Below are 26,819 nucleotides of genomic sequence, written 5' to 3'. Positions count from 1 at the left end.
GTGGGAGGTATTCAGGTCATTGGGGAGCGTGCCCCTTAAAAGGAATAGTGGGACTCCCACCTCTCTCTTCCTGTCTTTTGCTCACTGATCATGAGCTGAGTTGTTTTGCTCTACCACATATTCCTGCCATGAAGTGTGACCACAGGCCCAAAGAAAGAGGGCCAATTGTTCAAGGACTGGAACCTTTAAAAAAAAAAAAACTGAGCCAAAATAATCCTGTTCTCTTTTTATATCTCACAATCTATTATGGTGGCAGAAGGCTGACTAACAGTGACATTTGGAGAATTGACAAGGCTGAGAACTGGAAACCTCTTTATTTCTGTAAACTTCCCTTTCCAGCACAGGCAGCCCCCTTCACCCTATGTCAATTTGAGGGCTTCCTTATTTTCTAAGAATTGCATCTGGAGCAGGGACTCACAAAGTCAATGTCAATTTTCAGCATTTTCCCCTCCCCATGATCGCTTATTAACTCAGATTGCAAAAAATAAAACATGGGCAGAAAAAGTAAATGTGACAACTACTGTGAGAGGAAATAACCTGTACTGCATACTAAAAGAGTTACAAGATTTTGATAGTCTAAAGTGGATTATAATAGTATTAAACCAAGGGGACAAATCTTAAGAAACAATCAGAAATAATTGTCATGGGTACACTTTGCCATTAATTCATTGGAACAATAGTTTTACGGGTTGGCTTTACTACTTGTAATTCATTGATTGAAAGTTGAACTCAGTAGTGGTTTACAGTGAATTATCTACCTTTTTTATTTTGTAGAATAAAAATTCCAAAGGTTTAGGAACATGGAAATGTTGTAGAACATCTATAAGTGCAACCTAGCTACCCCTAAACATACATATTCCCCCTACCTCAGAATCCTTCCTTCAACTGAGGCTTTAAGAAATGCATTGCTGTGAGACTCGAGCATTCTTGAAAACACATATGAAGAATAGCATCCTGTTCTCTATATGACAGAAATGATAATAGAGGATGCTACAATGAAAACAGCCTCTCTGATCTTCAAGTGGATGATAGGATCCACAAGTGGCCAAGACTTGTTGGTACTTAACACAGCAGGTGTGATAGAACTTACCATAATATGCCAAGGTCTAAATGGTAGAGGTATGGATTTGTGGCAGTAGCTAATTGATAGAAAATCCCTAGAAATAAGATAAGCAGTGGATTATGCTGCTGCTTGAAATATAAATGTGTGTGTGTGTGTGTGTGTGTGTGTGTGTGTGTGTGTGTAAATTACAACATCTATGAAGGAAAAACTGAAGTTAGTATTGTGGCGATTTAGAGCCTCTTGCCCAGACACAAACTACTTGACTAAGGAAAGGTCTTGCACCTATGAGAAAGAACCATTCAAAATGAATATAAGTATATGTCCTAAATCATTTAAACTTTCCTGAGAGAGAACTGCAGCCATTTATCAATGTGACTATGGATGGAGGAGAGAGGAATAACCAGACTGTGCACTGGTTATGAAGTGATGGCTCTATCTTTCTGATACACTTCACAAAACTTAAATGCTACCATGGACCAGAGCTCATAGAAGGAGCTTCTAGACATCAGGAGATAAATAGCATCTAGGCCTGAGTCTGTTTCACAGAGTGTCCATTGGATCCATCTAGCTCCAGAATAAAAATGGGAATAGTTCCTGACAGCATTTTTAAGCTGGGTCTTAAATCCAAGAAGCAAGGGATATTATGATAGTCAAGTAGAAGCTTCTGACCATGCCTCCTCTTCCTTCTAATCCAGAGATTATTGTCAAGACTTGAGGGATATTGGACTAGTGATTACATCCATATACCCCCTTACCTTGCTAATTTTGCCAGTGAAAAAGCTAGATGGGTTACTGTCCAGGAAAATATTTTTTTGCCCTGTTCATTCAGTACAGAAAACATGAAGCAGTTTGTATTTAAGTGTTTATATAATACTAACACTATCTTAGGCCAGGTGGTAAGAGAGAAACAATGGCAAAGCTCAGGATTCCACTGCATCAATAAAGTATCCAAGTATCTAATGGTCTAGGACATGTCAGGATATCCCCTCTAAAGAAAGAGGCAGCTGCTGTACATTTGTTTCATTTGGAAGGCCTCTTTAGATTTTGGAGGCACTGCATATCTTATTAGGGCATGTCTCACCAATCCATTTATCTAGTGAACTTTTTTTTTTTTTTTTAATTGGGTACTGGAGCAAGGCCTCTGCAACAGGTCCACACTGCAATATATCCTCCCTTGCTAACTGTGAAATGTGGCATTGCAGGAAGCCGTCAATGAAATACATGAGGACCTTCTCTCATCATGGAAGCCAGGGAGGGATAGGCCTGGCATTGGGAACTTCGCATGGCTCTCCCAATGCACATGACTTTTCCCTTCACTCTGCTAGAAAGATTCCTCATAGTACCAACAGAGATGGGCATAACCCATTAGAAACTAAAAAGCCCACCTTTTTTTTTGGAAAATAACAGTCTGTAGAATCTCTTTGATGTTTCCCGATATAAATAAAACGGCCAGGCTCCATTTTGTCAGAAGTTCGATCCATCTGGTCAGCTTGCCCGTCCTGCCCCCACTTTAAAACTGCGTTCTGTATTCTTTTTTTTTTTCCCACAATTGTAGTTTTCCTAGCTTTTATTTCTCAGCCCATTCCAGTGAGGGGAACCCCATTCCCACTGCCTGCGCGGGACATGGCATAAAAGGCTTAAGAGTCCATCACAATCATGGATATGGAATAGAAGCTCTGGGAAATTTCCATAGATGTATCATGGCACAAAATTTTAGGTTTGTCAATAAGGTTATGCCTTCTCTGCAAACATCTGCTATTTGAAAAACAGATCTTAGTTTTGCTACTAGATTATGATAGAGACTGAATATGTTCTCATAGGATAAAAGGAATTTTGTGATCCAAACTGCCTATTGCCAACTATCACCTAACACAGGATCAGCAAACTAAGTCCTGAGGCCCAAGTCTGGCCCATTGTTCTCTTGTAATAGGTTTATTGGAACACAGTCATGACAATTAATTTACATATTGTATATAATTCTTCTACACTACACTGGCAGAATAGTCGTGACAGAAATCATATGGCCTGCATGACCAAAAATATTTAGCTTCTAGTCTTTTACAAAGAAGTTTGCTGACCTAAAATCGATTTAACAAGCAACATTCCATTATCAAGCAAAAATGACACATACCCACTCAGATCTACACAGGCCTTAAAAACACACAAGCTACGGCAAACAAGTGACTAAAGATTTCTATAATATATATCTTCTACTACTTTTCTGCCTCTCAAACTATGCCTAGGTAAAATTGGAGATTTCATGAAGAAAGTAAAAACTCTGGTTTATGGAGAGATCTCTAGGGTTGATCGGATGAGAACAAAGCTATATTATAGCTTCCCCTTAGGTATGGATGAAACATACTCTTTGAGAATGTTTTAGTAGTCTACTTCATAAGGAAGACAGTCTAAGGATTTATGCAGATTCCTGGGTAATAGATAATGGGTTGGTTAACTGGACGAAGTTTTAGAAAAATCAATATGGAAAATTGGTGTCAAGACAGTCTGAAGAGAAGTGTGTAAAAAGGCCTGCCAAAATAAGTACAGGATGTTAAAATTAAGTTGCATGTAAATGCCTATCAGAAAACATCCATGGCAGGCAAGGAGATTAAGAACCAGGTAAAAACAATAACCTTGTCCTGTGGATGTCAGAATCTTTCCTAAGGAAGGAATCCATTTGCTTATTCATGGAACCCACTTACCCTGTGGCCATAGTAGCATGGGCAGAGACCAAGAATAACTTCACACATGGTCTACCCTTACCAACGCTTATGTGAAAGGCCACTGTTGAGTGCCCAACCTAACGAAGATCAATGCTAACTTCCCCCAAATAACTTCATTTTCCAGTGGCACCAGGCAACTTCCTATGGCATGTTGTTACACTAAACCTTTTATGGTAGGGGCAATATTTTTTCTCTCTGAATATACATGGTGGTACTAACTGCCATCTATAACCAATGAATCTGTGATGGTTTTCAAAATATCTCAAAAGTCCCTTTCTACTCCTTACTTCAAGAGGGAAAGTTTGTGTCCCTGCACGTGGACTAGAACTAGTGACTCACAATGTACTGCAGAAGTGATGCAATATCATTTCCAAGATTAGGTTAGGAAAAGACTGAGCTTAAATCCTACCTATACTCTCTCTTTTTTTGGATTGCTTTCTGATAGGGTGTGTGTGAAGAGTTGGGTGTGGGGGTTGGAGTCAGCTGCCATATCATTAAGCAGCCTTGTGGGGAGGCCACATAGTGAGGAACTTAAGCCAATGGCCACATGAGTGAGCTTGGAAGTATAGCTATTCTGTTAAGAGCGCAACCCGGATTAACAGTTTGCCTTCAACTTCATTAAAGACCCTGAGCCAAAATCACCCAGCTAAGCCTCATCTAGATTCCTGACTCTCAGAACTGTGAGGCAATAAATGTCTGTTGTTTTAAGCCACTACGTTTGGTATCATTTGCTAGACAGCAATTAAATATTACATACAATGTTGCCTATCATCAGCAAACTCACTTTGCAGAAATGGGACTCATGCCTAGAGAATTTACTAGTCTTGTAACACTGAAAAGCTGCTGCCTTGATAGAATTTATGGTCTATCAACAGCCTAAGGGGCCAGATGGAGCCAATAGTTTGCAAGGGTGGGGTACTGTCCTCTGGCATACAGTTTATGCCTTTAACCAGCAATCATTTCTCCGATGACCAGAATGTAGAGGTCTGTTTGTGAGGGGTTTAAGAGGTCAGAGTCTCCACTGTCACTATTATACAGAATAACTGATTTAATTAATAGAATGTTGCTATACTTCATAGATTTCTCTCCAAAATAAACACCATAAAGCTGAGCACAGCGAGAACCTGAAATAAGATTACAAGTTTTTTTTTTAAGAGAGAGTGAGGAGAGAGAGAGAGAGAGAGAGAGAGAGAGAGAGAGAGAGAATTTTTAATATTTATTTTTTTTTAGTTCTCGGCGGACACAACATCTTTGTTGGTATGTGGTGCTGAGGATCGAACCTGGGCCGCACGCATGCCAGGCAAGCGCACTACCGCTTGAGCCACATCCCCAGCCCCAAGATTACAAGTTTTGAGGACAGCCTTGGCAAGGCAGAAAGACCATGTCTCAGTATAAAAATCAAAAAGGGCTAGGATATAGCTGAGTGGTAAAGTGCCTCTGAGTTCAATGATCAGCACACAAAAACAAAACAAAGTGCAATATGACTACTTCAAACAAAACAGTCATTATTAATATTTGAATTTAGACACTTATGAATCATTGGATTGTTTGAGGTTTACACATTTAATATTTAAATTTTATATTTAAATATTTAATATTTAAATTTTTAAAAAATTTAAAATGATATGTAATTTTTAAGAAATAAAAGTAAAAGTGTGCCCCAAGTAGTTGGTTTTCCATTTGCTCATGGTCTTTGAATTCAGTTTTACAGAGGCATGCAGAGTACTGCATTTTCCATGATGTGGAAATATAATTCAATAAAACCTAGATATACTTTATTAGGACCAAAGAACTTTCTGTTTATTTTAAATATCAAAATAACACAAAGAACTAATTCAATATACAAGACATTTCCTATTCTTCACAGAGAACTAAATTTTTCTATAAAGACATTATACTTAAGAAACATGAGACAAACAAAATATCTATTAAACTCACATTTTATACAGTTGACAATCATGAATTTTGATATTTCAGATTTTTCTTTGTAATTTTTCTTGAAAGTATCCTTAATTAAAAACAAAAATTATTATTTGAGACTGAAAACAAGTCCAAAACCACTTCTACTTTAATGTACATCATAAATCCCCTTAATTAGAACATTTATTACACAACATGGAGCAGTTAAATATCCAGATTTGTAATTTTTTTTTTTTTGGCAGCCACACTCATCAACGGTTATTACAGTTTTAGCTATAGGGATAAGAGTGATTGTTGAAAGGAATAAAATTTTTATAATTACTTCATAGCACAGTGTACATTGTCCAACTTTAACGCAAGCACAGGTAGCAAGCAGAGGCTTAATAATGAGATGTGCACATGCTCTTTATTCAAAACACACTTCTGAATCCCCAACAGTAATGCAAATACTGAATTTTTTTTAACCTACTTTGAAAAAAAATAAAGGTTAGGTTCATCTTTGATAACTTCTATGCTCTGAATATAATCCTTAATTTCTCTTTATAGAAATGGCTGCAGAGACTAAATTTTAATTATTTGGGGATTGTTCAAGTCATAGACTTAAGATCAATACACAGCAAGTTAAAACATGAAGAGTAAGCAAAATGTAAGTACTCTCTCTCTCTACAAAAACTTTCTTGCTCCCATTCTCCACACAATCTAATCCTATTACTTCTATCTTACTAATGCTACTTTCAAAGAGAAAGAGCAGAAAGCATGCTAATGATAGGGGGAAAGCATTTTAGGTAAAAAAAAAAAAAAATTCAGAGGAAATAAAGGAACACCCTAAAACACTATGGACTATAGCAGGGGAAATGTGCAAAGAGTAGGATCTATAAAATTGCCTAGTTCCTAGAAATTGAATAGAAAATTATTCTCACATTATCCATCATTCACTAATAGCAAGTAATATTTACTATTACACTACTCAAAGTTTTAGAAACCTGTTATTGTTCCTTATGAAAAAGAATACATTTTATTTTCATTTAAAATTTGGCACTAAGTCTTAGAATATCCAAATATGACTTTAAAAATCCTGATTTTTCCTGAGTTCATCAACTCAAGTTATATATTGGTTGGGATATTGCTGCTTCTAATAGGAATCTTATCTCAAACCATCACCTCTTGTTCAGATTTAGGCAAATTAAAATAAGAAGTCACTCAGTGCAGAACAGTGTGGTTATGGTAACTGCTTGGTTATGATTATCCAAAAAGATAGAGAGAGAGACAGACACACTATTCATTTTATTTGTTAGACTCTTCTAATAAGCATTTAAAGACAGGCCCAGGAGTGACTTCACAGTTAACTATATAGGCTACAATACAGATTTTTAAAAATGACATATAAATCATAAAAACAAATGTTCACACTAGCGCTTAGTGCCAATTTTCCTACATAAACATAAAACAACCTAAACAAGTTGTTGCCTAACCAGCAGGCAACAAAACATAAGACCCATAACAAACAAGAAACTCAAAACAAAACAAAATCATTTATTAACCAGTACAATCTAGCTAGCAGAATCAACTAAGCAAGTATAACATTTTGAAAAGGCACAAAATAGTCAAGAAAAGATGGTATAAAATGACACTGTCAAAGAGCTAATGCTTAAAATCTGACTTTTCATCAATTATATTAGAATGATATGGTAAGAAGAAAATTCAGGCTTATAAACATACCAGTTCAACTGTATTGAATTTGTTAACAATTATAGAGTGAAAAGCAATGAGTGATGTTTAATTATTTATTAGCCCTTAACTAATATTTTATGGTCACTCTGGAAACATGTTTGGACACTTTAAGTTTCACAGAACATTTGTAATTATTTCATGACCTACCATCACTTAAAAGAAAATCACTCACTAAAGCACCAATTTAAAACCCTACTTTTGCTACTCCTCTTTTCTCAGCAATGAATGCCTAAATTACTCAAAAGTATGCAAAAACTATTACCTTATAGTTACTGGTTATGTCTTGCTGGTATGAGGAACAAATCCTAATCTCAAATGGTATTTTAGGCTGCAAAAAATAGGTGGGTTTTTTATATATATATAAAAATAACAACTTAACCCCCCAAAAATTTCTAAGGCAAAAATTATTTTGATAACGTAGTGTAAAAAATAAGATTATTTAGCATTTGATAGTGTTCACTAAAAACAACATTCAATTAAACTTAAGAAAACTGAGTATGCTTACTTATAATTGGTTTGTCAGTATACTATTCCCAGAGTATTTTTGTCTGTTTTTATTGTTATACATATAAACACAAACATTTAATACTTAATCTCAGTATTCAAACTAGTTTTTTTTTGTTTGTTTTTTCTTTAAACCCATATTTCTAGGACTTCAACTGTGCTTCTTTGGACAAATACTTATTCAAACAACAAAGAATTTAAAATTTTTAAGACTATTTAATACCTACTAAAAATCTTTGGTGCATTTAAGTCAAAACAGATTAGGTTAATAAATTTCTGCACTTGATAAATTATTCAATTTACAGACTAAGTGCTAATTGCTATCTGCTAAGAAATTAACTTAAAACAATAAATTATGTTTATAAAATAACAATTCTCAATAAGGCTAAACTTAAGTCAAAATTTTAAGGATAGTTATAAAATAAAATGGATTACAGGGTTATAGAAAGGTAAACTGAAAAGAGTAGGCTTCATTTTATGCTTTTTGTGCTCAATGCAAAAGCTTACATACATTCAGTTTGCCCAAATCCATGAGGTTTTCCCAATTTCAAAATTTCTTATATTTCTGGAAATTCAAGGCAGCAGATTAGTTTTCTTTTTGTTGTTTCTTCATAAGAATTAAACTCTCTACCAAACAGGGTTACAGTTAAGTGAGGGAATGTAATCCCTGGCACATAGTAAGCCACCATTAATGCCACCTTTCTTCTTTTCTACTGGTAACTCTGCAACTTACTGATCACATGAATTTAAATGAGTCCTTTCATCTTAACCTCCGATTCTTTCTCTACAAAATGGGAATACAACATGTCCTTTCTATTTCAGAGCTGGTTATGAGGTTCAAATGAGATAATAAGTGAAAGCATTTTAGAAAACAGTAAACCACTATTCAAGTTTAAGTTATCTTCAATAATAACTAAATACAATTATACAATTGTATTTCACTTTACATAAGAGATGTTTCTCAGAAAAGTTCTATGTAAACCAATCCCTACAATTATACCATATATTTAAAACATTAGAACATTATTAAAAGAACCCTAAAGTAAATACCTTCAAACAGCAAAGTATTCTTTTCAATGTGAAAATGCAATATCCTCTTTTTTTTGGCCACCAAATATACAATATACCATATACATACACATATATATATACCATTTGCCTTTTTGTGAGTCCAAATTTTTCTATATTAGCTTATATATAAGGCAAAGTATATTTTTAGGTATGATTTATTTTTTTATTATAGTTAAGATTTTTAGTTAAAATCTTGTCAGTCTTTATAATAAAAATCATAAAGATGTATTTTTAACAGTCAATCTGAAAGACTAGACTAACAGTACCTTATAGTCAAGCTCAATCATGTAAGTACCCCAGGTATAACATTTCCACATAAAGTAAATGAGAATGCTTTAGAAAGAAGAGATAATATAGTAATTATGTCTACTGGTCCTAAGATAATTATAACTAAACCTTAATAAATGAGGCAAAACTCAGGTTGGTTTTATTATTTATATGAACTACTTTGGTTAAATGCTTCAATTCTCAACATTTTTTTTGTTTTTATTATCACTAACATGGCAAATTTTCCTATAAAGTACCTTCATTTCTTAAGTGCTTCATCAGTTTCTTCCGTTACTAACTGGTTAAACTTTATTCACTAAAAGTTCATTATTTTATTTGTGATTTTCTTATTCACAAGGGCCAGGCCAGACTTTACAGTTTACACACAAAAAAGTGCTTAAAGCAATTGGGAGTGTAAACAAAATTAAAATGGAAAACTTTGAGAACTGCTATTTTCCAGTAGTTTACAGATAAATGGCAAATCAATAATAAATCAACCCTGTCCAGTCAAATCCTCAAGCAATCCTACTAGGAAACATTATCCTAGTGTAAGTTTAAATTGACTTGAAAATATGGAAAGTGCATATCTTTAAAGGTATTCTATAATTTCAATGTTTTTCCTCAAATTCAATCAGTGAGCTTTCACTGTTAACTGCTATTTCTTTTCTCCAAGTCCTCAACTTGTGTCTCATAAAAAAATAAGAATCAAGGATAATTATAAACATTCCGCTAATTATGAAAGCAAAAATAAAGATCTGGATTGTATGTGAATCTGTAAACAAGTAGTAGCTTCATTCAATTAAAGTAAAGTAGGTGCAAATTTTAGAATTTGTTTGGCATCTTTTCTAATGATTATACATGAAGTAAGCAGGTTCTTTATCCCACTTTCAATCTGTCAAAGTAAATGAAACTCAAAAGTAATGCATTCAATTGTGTCACTAATTAGTCATAACTGCTCCTTCATTAATGAGACGAAGATATATGCTATGACATATTGTTAATGTTCCTGAAATAAATGACAAAAAAAGTTCAAAAGGTTAACTTACCTTGGAGATATCTAGTTAAGGCTGTCATATTTTTCATCTAACACATTTTTAACTTGTATAATTTAATGTGTAGATCAATGTTTGCATTTATTATTCATAATAACTCAAGTAAAGGCAAAACCTGAATATCTGGATTATGATTTCAATCCAACATTTCTTTTAACATGCTAATCTTATATAAATTAGCTTCTGGCTTTGAGTATGTCAAAAGTCTGAAGGATTATTATACCTGAAGTTATGAATAGATGGCAAGATATCACAAATATACCAAAGACTTTCTTATATATTCAAATTCTTAATTTCAATTAAAAATGTAGATAAAATAAGTTAGGATAAGAAATTATCAGTATACTTCTACATTCTTTCTTAAGGGCTACATGGTTCTTAAACTTGTTTGTAAAATGGGGAAAGAAGAAAAGATATAAGGCTAAAGAATAAAACTTTCCACTGATGATTAAAAAAAAAATCCCCATAATGTCAGTAGCTAATTCTGAAAAGTTCAAGAACCTATTAAAAATTAGCACTAACCATTAAAAAAATCACAAAAATGTTTACTTCAAATATTATGCCAAATTATGTCCAAATATTCATGTATTCAGTCAACAGAGACACACTGTTTTCTTGATCTGAAACTGTTCTGAGGACTTGAGAAACTACAAAAAATGAAAAAATAGCAGCCCTACTAGCTTAAAAGCCACCAGGTTTTAGCTACCATTTAGCACATAACCATCATAAAGTCTGTGGAATGTTTACTCATGAATGATGCTCATTAGTAGAAATATTCTGAACAGCAGTAGTGTTATCAAGGCCTAGTAATGTTCCAAGGTAAGACTGTTCTCTAGGATCTAGCATTTGTTCAGGTCGGACTGGATGAACTATATTTGCAGGTTGAGGAGTAAGAGTATATTTTTCCAGGAAAGCTAAATCAGCTGCACGTGGATAATCAGTTGACTGTGGCTGTGGTGACAGAATCTCATGAGAAGATGGTGGGAGTGTGGTAGTATGATGCACCAGGTCACTCGGAGTATCAGGCATCTGAACTGGAACCAATGTTACTGGAACACACACTTCAGCAGATACATTCTGTAACATAGTCTTGGCTTCTGGTTGATAAACTTTGGGCTGGTCCATATATTGTTTTGTTTCTGTTTGAAAGATTTTATCATCAGATGAGTACTCTACCGGCAAGGACACAAGTTTTTCCTCAGAAGTACTGAGAGGATCATCAGGAGATTTTATCCCATGAACGTGGTCAATATGGTATTTCAATTTGTCTTTCCGCTTAAATGTTGCATTACAATGCTGACAGTTGAAAGGTCGGGCATCAGAATGAATAACCAGGTGTTTTGTTAAGGTTTTTTTAATTCTAAAAGATTGATTGCAAATTTGACACTTGTATGGTTTTTCACCTGTATGAAAAAAAATAAAATTAATTGTAAAGTGTACCTAATTGATAAAATGATAATTTAAATTGCAAGGTTTCCATCTGCATACTTGTAAGACCTTAATAAGAACAATCATATTAAATTAAATGCTATCACAAAAAGGGATAGTATAGTAAAGTGATGAAAACAATTAGTTAAATATCAGAAAGATATGGGCTTGAGTTGTGGCTACACAACTTACTAGCCAAACCTTAAGCAAGCTAACAACTTCTACTAAGCCTAGTTTCCTCACCTGTAACATGAAATAATGATAGCACCTAAATGGGAAACTGAAATAACACTGCTCAGCACTAATTATCATTTCTCACTTTATTCCCACTATAGCCTCCAAAAGTTTTGTTAAACTTATTTTCTTCTATCCAAGGAAGATAAAAATCATAACAGAAACTCTGATCAACCTTTTTCTTTGGATCAGAATGAGAAGTAGTTATAATCATCTCTAGCCCAAGGTCTAAATAAGAAAAGTTGAAGGGAAAGAATTAGAAGGCTAGATCAGTTTTCAATTCCTGAGTCAAGGATCTCACACTATAGATTAATTTGCTTTTTAATATAAGGCATTCAAAATTCCTAGGTTAGCCAATGTGATAGGCAGAATAACGGTCCCTCAAAGAGGTACACATTCTAATCCACAGAAGCTGTGAATACATTATATCACTCAGTAAATGAAACTTTGCAGATATGATCAAGTTTAGGATCTAAAATGGACAGATTTATTGGGTTATGGAGGTGAGTCCAATATAACTGAAAGAGTCTTAAGAACTGTCTGCTAACTGAAGAATAATGGGTGAGAGACATTGACAAGAGAACTCAGCCCCAAATTACTGGCTTTGAAAATGGAAGAAGGGAACCCGGCAGGACCCAGGACACTAAAAGTTGTAAAAGGCTCTTAGCTTGCCACCACCAAGAAAATTAGAACTTTGGTCCTAGCCCTGTAACTCCAAGAATTCTATTTTGCCAAGAACCTCAGGAATTGATAAATACACTTTTCCTAGGAGGCCTCAGAAAAAAATACGACCCTACCAACACCTAGATCTTAGCCCAATGAACTACAAGTTCATAAATACATATTGTTTAGGCTGCTAAATTTGTGGTAATTTATTACACCATCAATAGAAAATAAATACAGGCATGCTAATATTGCAATATACAAAGGCAAATCAGATTACATATCTACTATTACAAATGAGATTACATATCTACTGTTACACGGGAGTATTTGGATACAATACCTTTATTTTGTTTATTTATTTTTATGTGGTGCTGAGGATCGAACCTAGGGCCTTGCATGCATTCTACCGCTGAGCCACAATTCCAGCCCTTATACGGGTTTTTTATCCTTATCTCCTTCAGCTCTCCATTTAAAACATAATCTATTCTTGTAGAAAATTAAAGAGAGAACTATCTTGGAGCTGAGAAACTATTTCAAATGATTACTTCTTAGGTATTATTGTTTAATATTTTGCAGCCCATTACAACACTGACAAACCACTGACAAAATTTATACAGATGGGGATGCTGGGAACCTGCTACCGTTAGATTTCTACTTGGTTCTAGACTAACAGCATTACCAATGTTACTAGAATGAAAGTGAGACATGAAGTAATACACTATATAAAGAACTAACATTTCTGAAAAGGAAGTACTTTTTAACTATATATAGGATGCGCTGTCTCTGACATTTGATTTTACAGTTGAATGCCTAGAATTAGAGACAATGACAAAATTCATAGTGCTTTGAGAGTGAGAAAGAAAAAAAAAAGCTTATACTGTTAAGATGTAAGAATTATAAGTTCTTTCTATAAATCCCTGACATCAATATACGACATGCAAGAAGCATTCTATGATTGTCCTTGAAAATAAAAACACTAATACAGCAGCATAACACACACCACCAAAAAACAGATTTGATTTTTAAAGATAAAAACGTGAGTTTTAAGTGTTTTCCTTTGGCATATTACTAGGCATAATGGCTTCTATGAGTGTCTTCATGAAAATGCTTTTATAAATACAAAGATTTTCTTCCTTCCTTCCTTCTTTAACTTAAAGAGCCAATTAGGAGCCCAACATGGCCGCCGGCGAAGAGGCAGCACATTCAATGCGTCCGTGGTAAGGGGATCAGAGAGACTCATTAATACACCCACATGCATCAGGCTGAGAAACTTCAAGCAAAATTCCACTGAAAGGAGACCTACCGGGAACTAGTAAGTTTAATTGGAGGTGTCTGCTTGTCACAGACTACTGAATCTCGGCAACGCAGAGCAGGGGCACAGCCCCGCCAGCCGCCGCCAAATGGCTGCTGCTCACACATAGCAGCAATCTTAGGAGCGGGCGTGGCCTGCCTGGGCCCACACCGGCCAGCTCCGTGATCCACCACCAGCCGCTGCTGGGTGGCTGCAGCCCACACGTTGCAGCGAACGTAGGAGCAGACATTGACCACCTGGGCCCCCGCCCGGTTCTGTGAACCGCAGCCAGCCGCTGCTCACAAGTTGCAGCAATCTTAGGAGCGGGCGGGCCTGCCTGGGCCCACACCGGCCTGGCTCTGTGAACCGCTGCTGGCCGCTGCCAGAGGAGCGGCCCACAGGGTGCACCGAGCTTAGAAGCGGGCGTGGCCTGCCTGGGCCCACACCGGCCAGGCTCCGTGATCCACCACCGGCCGCTGCTGGGTGGCTGCAGCCCACACGTTGCAGCGAACGTAGGAGCGGACATTGACCACCTGGGCCCCGCCGCCCGGCTCTGTGAACTGCAGCCGGCCGCTGATCACACGTAGCAGCAATCTTAGGAACGGGCGCTCCCTACCTGGGCCCACACCGACCTGGCTCTGTGAACCGCTGCTGGCCGCTGCCAGACGAGCGGCCCACAGGGTGCACCGAGCTTAGGAGCGGGCCCGGCCTGTCTGGGCCCACACCGGCCAGGCTCCGTGATCCACCACCGGCCGCTGCCGGGTGGTTGCAGTCCACACGTTACAGCGAACGTAGGAGCAGACATTGACCGCCTGGGCCCCCGCCACCCGGCCCTGTGAACTGCCGCCGCCCACACGCTACAGCAAACTTAGGAACGGGCGCTGCCTGCCAGGGCCCACGCCCGCGGCGGCTTTGTGAACCGCCGCCGGCTGGCGCCAAGCAGCCGCTGCCTGCAACCTTGCAGTGAGTGGGGGAGCGGGCGCTGCCTGCTCGCCCCCGGCCGGCCCGACTCTGTGAACCTCCTCTGGTGGTTTGGAGCTACAGACGACCACCCCCCACCTGCCAGCCCAGTGCTGCAAACGACCCCTGACCAGCTCTGGGAAAGGCCCCGCCCACGGCAGGAGTGGAGACTCGCCCAGTCCGGGAGGAAGAACTGCTGCACAGTGATTGACTCCCGCCTACTGAGAGGAGAGACTTGGCCCGGTAGGCATAGCTCCATCTACTGGAAGAGCAGTTAATCGAACTCTAGGACTACATTTATAATTTTTTTTTTTTTGCTGTCCTTTTAAATGTTTTTTTAATCCATCTTATTTTATTTTATTCTATTTTTTTAATTTCATTTTTCATTTCTACTATTATTATTTTTTAAATTCTTTTAAATTTTCTATTTTGTTCTTTCCTTCTTTTCTCCTGCCTTTACATTTCTTTTCAATTTTCTTATTCCCCCTTCCTTGAATTCTACCTGCTTACTCTCATTCTCTTTAGTGACTTCTTTCCATCCCTTCTAATACCTTTCCTCCCAAGCATCAAATAAATTTATAGGAGTAAACAGTAACTCAGCAGTCAAACAGAACAAGAAACAATATGAACAGCATGAAAAAGCAAGGAAGAAAAGGAGTGCAAACAATGCAGGGCAGCCTAAATATTCAGGAGGATATAGAGTCACCAGAAAAATGGTCATATAAAGAACTCATGGATCACCTGAGACAGATGGAACGGAACCTTAAAGAGGATACGAGACAGCAAATTCAAGCAGCGAAAGAACACATTGAGAATGAATTACATAAACAGATAAAAGAAGAAGTTAAGCATCTTTATCAGGAGATAGAGACTATAAAAAAGAATCAAACAATGATCTTAGAAATGAGGGAAATTATAAACCAAATTAAAAACTCAAATGAGAGTATCATTAATAGAGTGGAGCAAGTAGAAGCCAGAACGTCAGATAACGAAGACAAAATATATCATCTGGAAAAGAGTCTAGCCAACTCAGATAGGCTGGTTAAAAATCACGAGAGAAACCTACAAGAGATATGTGATAATATAAAAAAACCAAATTTAAGAGTCATTGGGATAGAGGAAGGGATAGAGATTCAAACCAGGGGAATGAGTAATCTACTAGATGAAATAATTGCAGAAAACTTTCCAGAAATAAAAAAGGAAACAGATACACAAATTGTAGATGCATACAGGACACCGAGCATACAAAATCACAGTAGACCAACGCCAAGACACATTGTGATGAAGATATCCAATATACAGAACAAAGAGAAAATATTAAAAGCTACAAGAGAAAAGAGAAAGATTACATTCAGGGGTAAACCAATAAGGTTAACAACGGACTTTTCAACTCAGACGCTGAAAGCGAGAAGATCCTGGAACAACGTATTTCAAACACTGAAAGACAACGGATGCCAACCAAGAATTCTGTACCCAGCAAAATTAAGCTTCAGATATGACAACGAAATAAAAATCTTTCACGATAAACAAAAACTAAAAGAATTTGCAGCCAGAAAACCAGTGTTGCAAAGCATCTTGAGCAAAACACTTCACGAGGAAGAAATGGAAAACAATAACCAAAGCCAACAGTGGGAAGTACCTCAGTAAAGACAGACGGAGCGGGAAAAGCCAATCATGGAGAAACAAACGAAATATTAAAAAAAAAAAACAGATAAATAATCAAACATGGCTGGAAGTACAAACCATATATCAATAGTAACTCTAAACATTAATGGTTTAAACACTCCAATAAAGCGACATAGGCTGGTAACATGGATTAAAAAAACAAATCCAACAATATGCTGCCTCCAGGAGACACACCTGACTGGAAAAGACATACACAGGCTGAAGGTGAAAGGTTGGGAAAAAATATACCATGCACACGGTCCGCGCAAGCAAGCAGGTGTGGCCATCCTCATATCGAATAAAATCGACTTCAAGACTAAGTTAATCCAAAGGGATAAGGAAGGACATTATATACTGTTAAAAGGAACCATTAAACAACAAGATATAACAATTATCAATATTTATGCACCAAATAACGGTGCTGCGAAATACATAAAACAAATTCTCCTCAAGTTCAAGAATCAAATAGATCACAACACAATAATTATGGGTGACTTCAACACACCTCTCTCACCATTGGACAGAACCTCCAAGCAAAAGTTGAATAAAGAAACTATAGAACTCAATACCACAATCAATAACCTAGACTTAACTGACATATATAGAATATACCAACCATCATCGAATGGATATACTTTTTTCTCAGCAGCACATGGATCCTTCTCAAAAATAGACCATATATTATGCCATAGGGCAACCCTCAATAAATATAAAGGGGTGGAGATTATACCATGCATTTTATCTGATCATAATGGATTGAAACTGGAAATTAATGATAAAAGAAGGGAAAATCCAATATCACATGGAAAATGAACAATATGTTACTGAATGATCAAGGGGTTACAGAAGACATAAAGGAGGAAATCAAAAAATTCTAAGAGATAAATGAAAATTCAGACACAACATATCGGAATCTATGGGACACAATGAAAGCAGTTTTAAGAGGGAAATTCATCGCCTGGAGGTCATTCCTCAAAAAAAGGAAAAACCAACAAATAAATGAGCTCACACTTCATCTCAAAGCCCTAGAAAAGGAAGAGCAAAACAATAGTAAATGCAGCAGAAAGCAAGAAATAATTAAAATCAGAGCGGAAATCAATGAAATTGAAACAAAAGAAACTATTGAAAAAATTAACAAAACTAAAAGTTGGTTCTTAGAAAAAATAAACAAGATTGACAGACCCTTAGCCATGCTAACGAAGAGAAGAAGAGAGAGAACTCAAATTACTAACATAAGGGATGAAAAAGGCAATATCACAACAGACGCCACAGAAATACAGAAGATAATTAGAAATTATTTTGAAAACCTATATTCCAATAAAATAGAAGATAGTGAAGACATCGATAAATTTCTTAAGACATATGACTTGCCCAGACTGAGTCAGGAGGACACACACGATTTGAACAGACCAATATCAATGGATGAAATTGAAGAAGTAATCAAAAGACTACCAACCAAGAAAAGCCCAGGACCGGATGGGTATACAGCGGAGTTTTACAAAACCTTTAAAGAAGAATTAATACCAATACTTTTCAAGTTATTTCAGGAAATAGAAAAAGAGGGAGTTCTTCCAAATTCATTCTATGAGGCCAACATCACATTGATTCCGAAACCAGACAAAGACACTTCAAAGAAAGAAAACTACAGACCAATATCTCTGATGAACCTAGATGCAAAAATCCTCAATGAAATTCTGGCGAATCGGATACAAAGACACATCAAAAAAATTGTGCACTATGATCAAGTAGGATTCATCCCTGGGATGCAGGGATGGTTCAATATACGGAAATCAATAAATGTTATTCACCATATCAATAGACTTAAAGATAAGAAACATATGATCATCTCAATAGATGCAGAAAAAGCATTCGACAAAGTACAGCATCCCTTTATGTTCAAAACATTAGAAAAACTAGGGATAACAGGAACTTACCTTGATATTGTAAAAGCTATCTATGCTAAGCCCCAGGCTAACATCATTCTGAACAGAGAAAAATTGGAGGCATTCCATCTAAAATCTGGAACAAGACAGGGATGCCCTTTATCACCACTTCTATTCAATATAGTTCTCGAAACACTGGCCAGAGCAATTAGACAAACGAAAGAAATTAAAGGCATAAAAATTGGAAAAGATGAACTTAAATTATCACTATTTGCAGATGACATGATTCTATACATAGAAGACCCAAAAGGGTCTACAAAAAAACTACTAGAACTAATAAATGAATTCGGCAAAGTGGCAGGATATAAAATCAACACGCACAAATCAAAGGCATTTCTGTATATCAGTGACAAAACTTCTGAAACGGAAATGAGGAAAAACACTCCATTCACAATATCCTCAAAAAAAATAAAATACTTGGGAATCAACCTAACAAAAGAGGTGAAAGATTTATACAATGAAAACTACAGAACCCTAAAAAGAGAAGTAGAAGAAGATCTTAGAAGATGGAAAGATATACCCTGTTCATGGATAGGCAGAACTAACATCATCAAAATGGCGATATTACCAAAAGTCCTCTATAGGTTTAATGCAATGCCAATCAAAATCCCAATGGCATTGCTTGTAGAAATAGATAAAGCAATCATGAAATTCATATGGAGAAATAAAAGACCCAGAATAGCAAAAGCAATTCTGAGCAGGAAGTGTGAATCAGGTGGTATAGCAATACCAGATTTCAAACTATACTACAGAGCAATAGTAGCAAAAACAGCATGGTACTGGTACCAAAACAGGCGGGTGGACCAATGGTACAGAATAGAGGATACAGAGACTAATCCACAAAGTTACAACTATCTTATATTTGATAAAGGGGCTAAAAGCATGCAATGGAGGAAGGATAGCATCTTCAACAAATGGTGTTGGGAAAACTGGAAATCCATATGCAACAAAATGAAACTGAATCCCCTCCTCTCACCATGCACAAAAGTGAGCTCAAAATGGATCAAGGACCTGGATATCAAATCAGAGACTCTGCTTATGATAGAAGAAAAAGTTGGCTACGATCTACATATTGTGGGATCAGGCTCCAAATTCCTTAACAGGACGCCTATAGCACAAGAGTTAACAGCAAGAATCAACAAATGGGACTTACTTAAACTAAAAAGTTTTTTCTCAGCAAGAGAAACAATAAGAGAGGTAAATAGGGAGCCTACATCCTGGGAACAAATTTTTACTCCTCACACTTCAGACAGAGCCTTAATATCCAGAGTATACAAAGAACTCAAAAAATTAGACAATAAGACAACAAATACCCCAATCAACAAATGGGCTAAGGACCTGAACAGACACTTCTCAGAGGAGGACATACAATCAATCAACAAATACATGAAAAAATGCTCACCATCTCTAGCAGTCAGAGAAATGCAAATCAAAACTACCCTAAGATACCATCTCACTCCAGTAAGATTGGCAGCCATTAGGAAGTCAAACAATAACAAGTGCTGGAGAGGATGTGGGGAAAAGGGTACTCTTGTACATTGCTGGTGGGACTGCAAATTGGTTCAGCCAATTTGGAAAGCAGTATGGAGATTCCTGGGAAAGCTGGGAATGGAACCACCATTTGACCCAGTTATTGCCCTTCTTGGTCTATTCCCTGAAGACCTTAAGAGAGCGTACTACAGGGATACTGCCACATCGATGTTCATAGCAGCACAATTCACAATAGCTAGACTGTGGAACCAACCCAGATGCCCTTCAATGGATGAATGGATTAAAAAAATGTGGCAGTTATACACCATGGAGTATTATGCAGCTCTAAAAAATGACAAATTCATGGAATTTGCAGGGAAATGGATGGCACTAGAGCAGATTATGCTTAGTGAAGCCAGCCAATCCCTAAAAAACAAATACCAAATGTCTTCTTTGATATAATGAGAGCAACTAAGAATAGAGCAGGGAGGAAGAGCAGGAAGAAAAGATTGATATTAAACAGAGACACGAGAGGGGAGGGAAAGAGAGAGAAAAGGGGAATTGCATGGAAATGGAAAGAGACCCTCATTGTTATAAAAAAAAACTACATAAAAGAGGTTGTGAGGGGAATTGGAAGAAAAAACAAGGAGAGAAATGAATTACAGTAGATGGGATAGAGAGAGAAGATGGGAGGGGAAGGGAGGGGGGATAGTAGAGGATAGGAAAGGTAGCAGAATACAACAGTTACTAATAGGGCATTATGTAAAAAGGTGAATGTGTAACTGATGTGATTCTGCAATCTGTATTTGGGGTAAAAATGGGAGTTCATAACTCACTTGAAACTAATGTCTGAAATATGATATGTCAAGAGCCTTGTAAGGTTTTGAACAAATAATAAAAAAAAAAAAAAGGATTGAAAGGGGGGTCAAAAGCCCCCAAATTAAGTATAAATAATAGAGCTAATGATCAGTGATTCAGTCAGCTGAAACAAGGATGTATTAGAGCTGGAGAGCCTGATGAGGACTGGGACTGACATCTCATCACTTGTCATCGTTTCCTGATCCTCTGTGTGATCCTCACGGCTCTCAAACTCTACCGCCTCATCTGACCCTGGTGAGAGCTGCAACTTCTCCCTATGACCCTCTCCCCAACCGGTCATCCACTCCATGCCAGGAAAATCCCGCCTTTGTTCTGGACCTGATCACCGCAGTCTGAGTGAGTGTGCATCTGCTGGAGGTAAAGCCTAAGGCTTGAGACTTTTGAACTTAGCACAGGGAGGGAATGTCTGTCATTAGTCTGTCGTGATTAAATGTGTTTGTAGTGCTTAGAATTAATCTAGAATTGTTTGCTGTGAATTAATTCATCTAGAATTGTTTGCTGTAAATTGATTATGTCTATTGCAGTGTCTAGCATTAAGGATTGTCGTTTTCTTGATTAAGAACCTATGGAGTGAAGTTGTATTGAGTGATTTGAGTGAATAAAGCATTGAAAAGGGCAAAAAAAAAAAAAAGAGCCAATTAGTTCTAGTGTACAACAATACTTTTAGAAAACTGGAACCTGATAGGCATATCCTTTGAGATATCTATTATCATTTTAAACAGATGCCATTTTCAATAGAAAAATAAATAAATTTGGGCTTATAAAAAGACAAAATCCATAAAGGAAATGTTGACGTTATGGAATGTATGAAATATATCTGGGTTGTATGAAGATACACAAGTAGCAAAAGCCAAAAAGTAAGTACATGAACTTGATGAAAGGAGAAATATAGAATAAAAAAATATTTTTATAGTGAGATTTTCTAGAGTAAAATTATCTATTTAACAGCAATTAAACCAAGTTTTATGCATCTGAGGAACATAAATGAGAGACATAAGCAACCAAAGAAAGGTACTTTTCAGGACCTATAGAAAGGAATCTATTCACACCAGAAAAAATAAAACAATACTCAAATAAATGCCAACTACTTCTCAGTTATAATTCCAACAACCTATGAGCCTTTAGAATTTAAAAATGCCACCCACAGGATCAACTATCTTTAGATTAAAATTTAGTACTTAAAATGTAATGAGGAGCATTTATTTCAGACTTGATAGTTTATATCATATCATGTTTCTTGCTGGAGTGAGAGGAAGATAAAAGCTCAAAAAACAAAATAAATCAAAACATAGCACAAAAAGCCTACTCTTTAAAGGTACCGAATGAAGCACAACCAAGTCAGCCAGAACCCATGGGCCCAAGGTTCTAGAGACACAGGAAGTATGGAGGTGCTTTCTTCTCTCTTCAGTGCGCTTTCAGATTCAGTTTATGGGAAAATGAGGCCAAATTGCAGCCTAGGGCTTGAGGAAATCTTACTGGAATAAGAAGACAAAAGTTGGAGCTTTGGATTATCAAGGACTTGAGGGGTCAGAAGCCTGGGCGGGGCAGGGAGGAAGAAGAAGAAGAATAGAAAAATGAGCCAAAATATCTGCCAATTCCTAAGATGAACATTTCCTGAGTGAGACAGCTGGAGACCAGGGGCTGAGGGGCTAAAGGACTGAGTTTCTTCAGCAGTCCCAAGGGGTGCTGAGGAGAGAGATTAGAATTCAGGACTCTTCAAAGTGAGAAAAGATACCATTCCTTCAGTAAAGACCCCAAAATATGATGAACTAGAAGACAGACCAGAAATAAAAAAAGAAATAAAGCAAGGTCATTTCATGCTCCATCTGCTGGTGAGAAGAATATTAAATCTGTGAAAAAACACATCTTTAAGAGCGTCTATAATTTTTAATTACAAAATCCAAAGTTCAATACAAAATTACCAGGCATGCCAGAAACAGGAACAGGTGATCAAATAGCAAGAGAAGAAAACATGGTGACAGATTTACCAAAAATTTCAAAGAGCTATATATATAAGGCTAAGACATCAAAATCAATATGGTTAATATGTTCATGAAGATACAAAAAAGAAAATTTCACCAAGGAATTGGAATGTGTAGAAAAGAAAGTTAGAAAAATTAAACAATTGAAGATAACAATTTGATAGGTAGATTTAACAGCAAATTGGATGCCACAGAAGAAATGATTACTACCATGAGAGCTGTATCAATAGAAAATATCCAGATAAATGTATAAAGAGATATAGGATAAAAAAAAAAAAAAAATAGCATGACAATGATATATGACAAAGTGAAATGGTCTAACATATGAATACTTGAATTCCCAGAGTATATAATAAAGCTATATTTAAAGAGAATGTGACTGAGAACCTTCCTAAAAAAAAGAGACAACAAGTTGTAGATGCAGTAAGTTCCACAAGCTTCACAAAATATAAGCAACAAACTACAACAAAAAACACATGAAGTCATACTACAGTTGTTATGGTTTAGACACAAGGTTTTCCCAAAAAGCTCACATGTGAGACAAAGCAATAAAGTACAAGAATTGAGTTATGAGAGCCTTGACCTAATCAGTACATTTATCCACATGAATGGCAGGGAGGGTATGGATGAAGGAGGTAAGTCTCTGGAGACATGCCTTTGGGTATATATTTTGTCCCTGGTGAACAGAGTTCCCTCTGCTTCCTTGTTGCCATGTTCTGAGCTGCCTTCCACTGTCCTGTTCTTCCACCATAATGTTCTACCTCATCTCAGGCCCAATGCTATAGAGTTGGTCATCTATGGACTGAGAAATTTAAAAGTATGAGTCAAATAAACTGTGCTTCCTCTAATTGTTCTCACCAGGTCTTTTGGTTACATCAACAAAAAAAGCTGACTAATACAAGAGCAAAACTATTGAAAACCAAAGATAAAGAAGAATCTGTAAAAGCAAAACCAACTGGGAAACATTTCTTTCAAGTGATCAACAATAAAAATAACAGTAAAAATTTCAAAAAAGTCAAAGAAGCTTGAAGAAGAGAGATGACATATTTAAAGTGCTACAAGAAAATAAATGCTAATGCCACTTTATAGCCAGAAAAACTATCCTCCTTAACGTAAAAATAAAAACATTTTAGTTAAATAAAAGCTAAGAGAATATGGTGTTTCTCATGCAGAAGGAAAATAATTATAGACGCACAAAGATAATGCAAGAAGGAATGGACAGTAAAGGAAAAATATATGATCAAATCTAAAGAGAAAAAAATCAGAATAAATATTAGAAAATATTTTAATGGCATTATAGTGAAAATATGAAATATAAAACTTGAAGAATGCAATTAATCAATTCATTATGTAGAGCTTTAAAAGACAGAGTAAAAAAAAATACATTACCAATAATGGGAATGAAAAACGGTTATAACCAAAGATCCTATAATCATTAAAGAGATAAATAAAATACCCTGAATTCTTCCAAAAGATTTGATATTTTAGATTATACAAATATCTTAAAGTCAAAAGAGACACTGAGTATCTGACAGCTCTATAACTATTAAGGAATCTTTAATTAGACTGGGGACATAGCTCAGTGGTAAACTGTTTGACTAGCACACAGAGGACCTTGGATTTGATCCCCAACATTGTAAAAAATTAAAACTTTTCTCTAAATAAAATAAATAAACTCAGAGGGATTTACCAGTGAATTCTTCCAAATATTGAGAGTATGATGCCAATTTTACACAAACTTCAAAAAGATGTATTATTTCCCATGTCATTTTTTTGACCAGTCTCATTATTACAAAGCCTGACAGGGACATTACAAGGAAAAAAATATAGGTAGAATGTCTCATGAACATAGAGAAAAAGGGAGAAAGAAAAAAAGAAAAGAAAAAAAAAAGAAAGGAGGAGAGAAATAAAAGCAAGTAAACAAACTGAATTCAGCTATACAGGGTAATACATCAGGAACAGGATGTTATATCTTGAATACAACATGATGGAGGAACAGGGTAATATATCATTAACAGAGTAATAGAACGTGAATCAATCTGTGTTTATTCCAGAAACGTAAGGTTTGACATACAAAACTAAACATAACTTATCACATTACTAAACTTTAAAAGTCTATACAGATAGTTCAATAGAACATAATAGAATTGACAAACCACACATGTGATCACTTAATTTAAAACAAATGTATCAACAACATGCAGTGAGAATAGTCTTTCAGTAAACAGTGGTAGCACATCTAGATAACTATATGTCAAAATGGGAATATTCATCTCTCCTTAATAACAACAAAAATTCAAGATGCGTAGATCTAAATATGAAGGTTACAATAAAGCTTCTAGAAAGTGACATCCAAAGTTTCAATTACCTGGGGTCAGTTTGTCTTCATTATCTGAAGTTAAAGAAGTTTGTTTCTTTAAAGCTTTCAAACCAGCAGACTACTGCAGGAGCAGAGATCCACCCCAGACCTCCCACACCAGCCCACAGGGGACCCAGGCTCTCAGTAGGCCTGGTCCACCCCTCCTGCAGCCACACCCACCACAGGATTGTCCCTCCCAAACAGCAGACTACCAAGGGAGGTCAAGCCCAGAGGCCCAGATCCACCCACACCAGCTTGCACAGGACCCAGATCCAGGATGCAGTAGCATTCAATGAGGGACACCAACAGGGTCTGGAAGCCCAACATCAAGTGAGGTACAGACAACCTGCATGGGTACTATAAGAATATAGGAAAGAAAGTGTAATATCTCAGATCCACAACATGAAAAAACAGGGAAGGAAAGTGCCCCAAACAAACCAGGACACTATAATAAACAGAACCCGTGCACAGGAAAGTTGATGAAATGTCAGTGAAGGAGTTCAGAAGGTTCATAATTAAAATGATCTGTGAACTAAAGAATGACCTAAATGAGCAAATATAGGCAAAAATTGATTACTCAAACAATGAATAAGAGAGCAAATACAGGTAGCAAAAGATTACTTCCAAAGAGAGATAGAGACTCTGAAAGAAAACCAGTCAGAAATCCTTAAAATGAAGGATACAATAAATCAAATAAAAAAACTTAATAGAAAGCATAACCAACAGACTACATCACTTGGAAAAAAGAACGTCAGATAATGAAGACAAAGTATATAACCTGGAAAATAAAGTTGATCACACAGTGAAGATAGTTAGAAACCATGAACAGAATATCTAAGAATTATGGGATAGCATCAAAAAACCAAAACTCAGAGTTACTGGGATAGAGGAAGGCACAGAGTTTCAAATCAAAGGAACGCACAATCTCTTCAATGAGATAATATCAGAAAATTTCCCAAGCATGAAGAATGAACTGGAAAACCAAATACAAGAGGCTTACAGGACACCAAATGTACAAAATTAAAACAGATCTACACCAAGGCACATTATAATGAAAATGCCTAGCATTAGAATAAGGATAGAATCTTGAAAGCTATAAGAGAGAGGAATCAGATCACATATAGGGGGAGACCAATTCATATCTCAGCAGATTTTTCAACCCAGACCCTCAAAGCCAGAGGATCACGGAACAACATATACCAAGCTCTGAAAGAAAATGAATGCCAACCAAGAATCTTATATCCAGCAAAACTAAGCTTTAGATTTGATAATGAAATAAAAACCTTCTGTGATAAACAAAAGTTAAAAGAATTTACAACTAGAAAGCCTGAACATCTAGAACATCCTCAGCAAAATATTCCAAGAAGAGGAAATGAAAAACAATGATGAAAATCAGCAGAGGGAAGGATTACACTAAAGGAAAATCTAATCACAAGAGAAACCTAGTAAAGTTAAATGACAAAAACAAATAAAAATGGCTGGGAATACAAATCATGTCTCAATAATAACCCTGAATGTTAATGGCCTAAACTCACCAATCAAAAGACATAGACGAGCAGATTGGATTAAAAAAAAAAAACAATATGCTAGCTCCAAGAGATTCATCTCATAGAA

At 36.3% G+C, this 26,819-nt stretch overlaps 1 protein-coding gene across 1 annotated transcript in view; it reads right to left on the bottom strand.

Moving 5' to 3' along the window:
* Positions 1-5,716: 5,716 nt before the first annotated feature.
* The window catches only part of Zbtb41 (zinc finger and BTB domain containing 41), a 51,103-nt gene continuing 30,000 nt past the window's right edge, over positions 5,717-26,819 (bottom strand). The window contains exons 11-12 of the mRNA XM_026401501.2: positions 11,076-11,731; positions 5,717-5,791 (exon numbers count right to left, since the gene is read on the bottom strand). Of these exons, the coding sequence (XP_026257286.1) occupies positions 11,076-11,731 (656 nt within the window). The 3' untranslated portion in view covers positions 5,717-5,791. The remainder of the gene's footprint in view (positions 5,792-11,075; positions 11,732-26,819) is intronic.

Source organism: Urocitellus parryii, chromosome 9 (assembly GCF_045843805.1).
Source record: "Urocitellus parryii isolate mUroPar1 chromosome 9, mUroPar1.hap1, whole genome shotgun sequence".
NCBI lineage: Eukaryota > Metazoa > Chordata > Mammalia > Rodentia > Sciuridae > Urocitellus > Urocitellus parryii.
The sequence above is the reverse complement of the archived record's forward strand: the minus strand, read 5'-3'. Positions and strand labels throughout refer to the sequence as shown.